Raw genomic sequence first — 6,268 nt, 5'->3', positions numbered from 1 at the left:
TATAAACATAACCAAACTGGAGGGCACTCCCCTCCCCCAACCGGATTTGTGCAACACGCTTCTTACCCCTGGCCGCGAGCCCCTGGACCAGAGGCACCCCGGTAACCTTCCGCACAATCCCTCGAACTCCTGAGGCCCAGAACCACCACCAGGAGGCCCAATTGAACCATCTCAAACATTTATCTTTCAAACTACTAACTTCCCCGGGACCCTTTCACATGCCACAGATGAAAGACAGTGACACCTCACTGACCTTCATCCCGCCACACACGCAACGCCAGCTCAATACCCCCTTGCAAGGCCAACGCCCACAAATCCATTCCAATGTCATTTAAATGAATACCATCAGGATCCAAGAATTCCCAACTCCAGATCAGTGTGCCTCACCACTATCCCCCCATTCCTACGAACAAAACGACCCACCTCTTTGTTGAGCTTGACCCGAGCCTTATTCAAGCGATCCACCGACCTGGCGTGCCGCCACACCCGCCGAGCCACCATGTCAGACCAAACGAACAACAAACCTGGAAAGGTAGATTTTAGCCTCAGAATGTCAAGCTTAATGTCTCTAATTAACTCCCGTGACGATCGAAGGCCCAAATCATTGCCCCCAGCATGCACCACCAAGATGTCCGGGTGGCGGTCCAAAGAAGCGTTGAACTGTACCTCAGGGAGCACCCCGCACCACAGCATGCCACCAATTCCAATCCACCGCAACACCGCCAGGTCCCTCGAAAAACCCAGCTGCCTCCCGTCCCGTCTCACCGCAGCCCGGATCGCCCCCCTCCGAACATAGGAGTGACCAAAAATCCACACCAAGCACGGATCACGACCTGAAAAACACAAACAAGAAAACATAGCAAGCAAAATAACCCACGTAACATAATCATAACAGATGGGGACGAACATACAGACGAAAACGAGCAGACTCCCATCGCCCAATCCGCCGAATCACTTCCTCACCCATCCCCCACCGGGCCGCCTCAGTGGCGGCCCCTATTCTAAATGAATGAGAACTGTAATCCCCAGGATCTAGCCCCCGTGCCTTCAAACATCTACGGAAAACAGACACAAATTGAAAGCGCGAGAGAGATGACCCATCCCTATGCACTAAAAAAGATCCCATACCATCCGGCCTCACTGACAGAAACGCCCGCACGCATCGCACCGGGCACACCAAGGACCCTGGCAAATCACCTAGAACCACCCAACAACCCCGACCTCTCAGATCAGTTTTGGACCTGCGTAAAAAACAACTCACCCCCTCCGCCTGCAAAATCACATCCCCATACAACAAACCCCCAACCACCGATCTACTCTGAGCCACCAGTTCCGAAATTCGAAAGGCCCCAAAAAAGGCCAACACAAACGCCACCCGAAACAACAGCACCTCGTAAGCATCCGTGCATTCACACTCCACCCGTTCCACCAGGAAACCCAACAAATCAAAAGAAACCGGGCGACGCCTATCCGGCTGCGTACCCCCCCTACGGTATCCCATAAGGGCGCGACGCACTAAAAAATGCTTAGTGGCATCCCCCAGGCCCCGCACCAAAAACCAAAACGCCAGAGCTGACATACGGCGTGACACACCCGAAACAGACACCCCCGACTCAAACTGCATCCCCACAAAATACAGCACCACAGTCACCCAGTCCTCAGTACCAGCACACACACCCACCCTCTCCAGTAACACCTCCCATTCACCCCAAACCTTCGAATACGCAGACCAAGTGCGAGCACTCAGTGACCTCTGAATCAACTGCGCCGCCGCTCCCAAACCACGCTCCACAGCCAATCGGGGCAAGGGATCCCGCACCGCTCCGCCTCCGGTGCCAGCACGCGAAACCTGTCCCACTGTGAACGAGAAAGAGAATCAGCGACAGAGTTGACAACACCTGGAACATGTACAGCAACAAACTGCGCATTCAACAACAATCCCCGCAGAACCAAATGACGAAGCAAGCGCAAAACCGGCGGAGAACTAGAAGTCTGATTATTAATCGCATGGACCACCCCCATATTGTCACAACGAAAACGGACCCTCCTATCCCTCAGCCGATCCCCCCAAATTTCCGTTGCCACCACAATAGGAAACAGCTCCAACACAACTAGATTAGCCACCAAACCCGCCGCACGCCAAGAATCCGGCCACCCCGCCGCACTCCACTCCCCCTGAAAAAATGCCCCATAACCTACCGAACCCGCTGCATCGGTAAACAATTCCAACTCAGCATCATCAACCACCTCCGCCATCCACATGGACCTGCCGTTGTAAACCGACAAAAAGGAATCCCACACTTCCAAGTCTGTACGCACCTCCCCAGACAACCTAACATAGTGATGCGGAACCGTCACCCCCGCCGTGGCCAAGGACAAACGTCTACAAAAAACCCTACCCATAGGTAAAATCCTACAGGCAAAATTCAATTTCCCCAACAACGACTGGACCTCCTTCAAAGGTGCCCTCTTACAACGCCGACACTGCTGCACACACTGCCTCAAATCCGCCAACTTATCCTCCGGCAAGCGACACTCCATACGATCCGAATCAATCACTATACCCAAAAACTTCACCACCGTGGACGGTCCCTCCGTCTTATCAGGAGCTAACGGGACCCCAAAACGCTGCGCTACCGCCTCCATAGTATGCAACAACACCGAACAAATCCGAGAGCCCCTGGGCCCCAAAAAAAGAAAGTCGTCAAGGTAATGCAGCACAGAGGACCAGCCGGCCTCCTGGCACACCACCCATTCCAAAAAACAACTAAAAGCCTCAAAATACGCACATGAAATCGAACAGCCCATTGGTAAACAACAATCAACATAATACTGACCCTCCCAACAAATTCCTAATAAATGAAAACTACCCGGATGGACCGGCAACAAACGGAACGCCGATTCCACATCCGTCTTGGCCAATAATGCCCCTTGTCCAAACTTCCGAACCCACCGCACCGCTGCATCAAAAGAGGTATATGTCACCGCACACACACCCTCCTCAATCCCATCATTAACCGAAGCCCCAGCCGGGTAAGACAAATGATGTATCAATCTGAACTTGCCCGGCTCCTTTTTAGGAACCAGGCCTAGCGGTGAAACCACCAAATCCGCCAATTGCGGGTCCGGAAAAGGACCCGCCATCCTGCCCAACGCCACCTCACTTTGCAGCTTAGCCGTGACCACCTGAGGATGACCATAAGCCGAAACCAAATTGCGCCCCCCAACCCCCTGCGCAACTGCCGAACTGGGAATCACAAAACCCAAACTAAAACCCTCCTCCAACAAAACCGCCGCCGACCTATTTGGGTACTGTCTTAAAAACGGCCGCATCACGTTCACCCTCACTGGAGTCGCCCCGGGACCCTGAAGCCTCAGCTCCCTTTCCTTTCCCACGCTTAAAACATCGGGAGAAACTGTGAGCCCCCCCCACACCCCGAACATTCATGCTTAAATTTACAATCTGAGAGGAAGCGGCAATGCCCTTCATTATACTGCCAACAGCAGCCCCGACGCGAACCGGCCGACTGTCCGGCCGCTGAGAAACCGCCGGCCGCCCCCTGAAAGGGCTGAGACCCCCCACGAGGAGCGGCCATAAGTCGCATCCATAAACTTATGTCCTTATGATCCCACCTCAAGGAAGCCCGGACCGCCTTGCGCTGACGAAAATGCTCGTCATAACGCAGCCACGCCACTCCCCCATACACCCGGTATGCCTCACCAATAGAATCAAAATAACAAAAAAGCGCCGAACAATGTTCTGGTGCCTTCTCCCCAATAACACTCGCCAGGATAGAAAAGGCCTGCATCCAATTAGTAAACGTGCGAGGTATCAGCCGATACCGCCGTTTCTCCTCCTCCTTCTTCTTACTCTCCTCCGGCTTCTTCCTATCTAAATTAAATTTTTCCAACGGAAGCAAGGAGAAGATCTCGACATATTCGTCCTTCCAGATCTTCTCCTTCACTTCCGGTTTCAAGTGAGCCCCCAGGGGCCCCTAAAAACAGACATACACTTCCCCTTTCGCGGAGTCCGCCATACGGACATCCTCCGCCGCTGCCTTAGCGACCGCTGCAGCTCCCGCAGCACCTCCACCCACGGCCGATGCCACCACCGACCCGCCCCCCGCCGGCGCCTCAACCTGTACTCCCGCCGCCGGAGCAACCCACACAGGAACTGGGGAAGCCCCCACAGCCGTACCCCCAGGACGCCCAGACAAAACACTCATTAATTGTGAAAGCAAAACCCGCAACCCCCCATCCCCCGTCACATTCAAAGGAACAGGCCCCAACCCCAAATCCCCAGAGGACTCACCAGGCTGACCCGAAGCCGATGCCCCAGCAGCCGCAGGCCTGGGCGTCCGCTCCCTGGAACCGCCGGCCGCACTCCTGTCATCCAGCGCTGTTGAAGGTCCCGCCAAATCCGCTCCAGGCTCCCGCCGACGAATGACCGCCTCACCGGCCGCCCTCCTTTCCGGATTCGCCAGCTCCTCTTCAGCATCTGCAGCACAATCAGAAAGGGAAGAATCAGAAGGAGAATATTCCCCAACTGCAGTTCCAGACCTGCCATGCCGACTCCTACCACCAGGTGGCGCCCTCTCACTGTAGCACTCTGGATCCTGCCGACCTCCAGCCAGCCCATCTTCCCTCACAGGCAGAGAGACGCTGACAGAAGATCTCCGAGCTCTGGCCTCCCCTGCACTCCCGGAGCTCTGCTGCTGTGCTGTACGCTGCTGGGCTGCACTCAGAGAAGGTGAGCCAGCCGTGTCCCTGCTGCCTCCGGGCCTCCTCTCCTCTGCAGACCTGGCCCCAGAACGCTGCCTAGAGCCCGACCCTGCACTGGACAGGGCCGGCCCTGCCTCCCCTCCTCCACTCTGCCGGGCCTCACGTCGGGCAGATGAAGAGACCGCAGCCGCCATCACAGGGGGACCGGCAGCTCCGGCCGTCCCCCGTTCACTCCTGGTGCCCTTCCTCAACGATCTCCGGCCTGACACCCCCACCTCAGGGACGGCCGCACCACCACCCGGGCCGCACAGTGGGGAAGGAGCGGAGGGACCAGCAGCTGCCCCCCCTCCTGCATCCTCTGCCCTACGCCCTGACACTGTCCCCCGGGAAGCGGCACTGGAAGTGCCCCCACACACTGTACCTGCCATTTCCCGGGAAGACCGCACAGGGCTCAGGCACCGCCGCCTGCTACGGGGAGTGGGCTCAGGACTCAGACGCTCTGGAGCCCTGGATCTACGGGACCCGCGCCGCAAGCCAGGGAGGGGGCCAGCCTGCACCCCACTCCCGATCCCCAGGACCCCCCGCAACTGTTCCTGCACCCAAGCATTCCCATGAGACGCTGCAGCAGCCCGGAGGTGGGTGAAAAGATCATCCAGGGACGACATGGCACCTTCTTCTCGATTCTACACGCCGACTGGTGAGTACCCTCCCCCCCTGGGGCACCCCCCTATATACACTCCTCCCCCTCCCCTCCAGATGACCTCTCTTTCACCCCACTCTCGAGCCACCTGCTACTGTCCCTTAAAGGAGCAGCAGCCATTTAACCCTTTAACCCCCATTCTCTTGAAATATACCTCTAACCCCATTAACCCTTACTAACATCTGGGAGGGCCACTAAAATCCCCGTCAAGACGCCACTACACCAGGGGTTCCCCCGCTCCGTTTGCTCCCAGTACAGCAATCATACCTCCATTATACATACACTGTACAGCAATCATATATTCATTATACATACACTGTACAGCAATCATACCTCCATTATACATACACTGTACAGCAATCATACCTCCATTATACATACACTGTACAGAAATCATACATTCATTATACATACACTGTACAGCAATCATACCTACATAATACATACACTGTACAGCAATCATACATCCATTATACATACACTGTACAGCAATCATACATCCATTATACATACACTGTACAGCAATCATACATTCATTATACATACACTGAACAGCAATCATACATCCATTATAAATACACTGTACAGCAAGCATACCTCCATTATACATACACTGTACAGCAATCATACATTCAGTATACATACACTGTACAGCAATCATACATCCATTATACATACACTGTACAGCAAGCATACCTCCATTATACATACACTGTACAGCAATCATACCTCCATTATACATACACTGTACAGAAATCATACATCCATTATACATACACTGTACAGCAAGCATACCTCCATTATACATACACTGTACAGCAAGCATACCTCCATTATACATACACT

General features: G+C 54.5%; 1 protein-coding gene across 1 annotated transcript; it reads right to left on the bottom strand.

Moving 5' to 3' along the window:
- Window positions 1–345: 345 nt before the first annotated feature.
- On the bottom strand, window positions 346–5,032 carry LOC130304297 (uncharacterized). The gene is made up of 2 exons (XM_056551917.1): window positions 4,313–5,032; window positions 346–833 (listed from the first exon to the last, which is right to left on the bottom strand). The coding sequence occupies exons 1-2, from the start codon at window positions 4,914–4,916 to the stop codon at window positions 346–348; spliced, it is 1,092 nt and encodes a 363-aa protein (XP_056407892.1). The 5' UTR covers window positions 4,917–5,032.
- Between the last annotated feature and the right edge of the window lie 1,236 nt (window positions 5,033–6,268).

Source organism: Hyla sarda, unplaced genomic scaffold, assembly GCF_029499605.1.
Source record: "Hyla sarda isolate aHylSar1 unplaced genomic scaffold, aHylSar1.hap1 scaffold_1269, whole genome shotgun sequence".
NCBI classification, from domain to species: domain Eukaryota; kingdom Metazoa; phylum Chordata; class Amphibia; order Anura; family Hylidae; genus Hyla; species Hyla sarda.
The sequence above is the reverse complement of the archived record's forward strand: the minus strand, read 5'-3'. Positions and strand labels throughout refer to the sequence as shown.

Coding starts and splice junctions, on each gene's coding strand:
- LOC130304297 (XM_056551917.1), bottom strand. CDS start 4,916: ATGGCGGCTGCGGTCTCTTCATCTGCCCGACGTGAGGCCCGGCAGAGT. Junction 834..4,312: donor ATCGGCTTCGGGTCAGCCTG/GTGAGTCCTCTG, acceptor TGTGTTTTTCAG/GTCGTGATCCGTGCTTGGTG.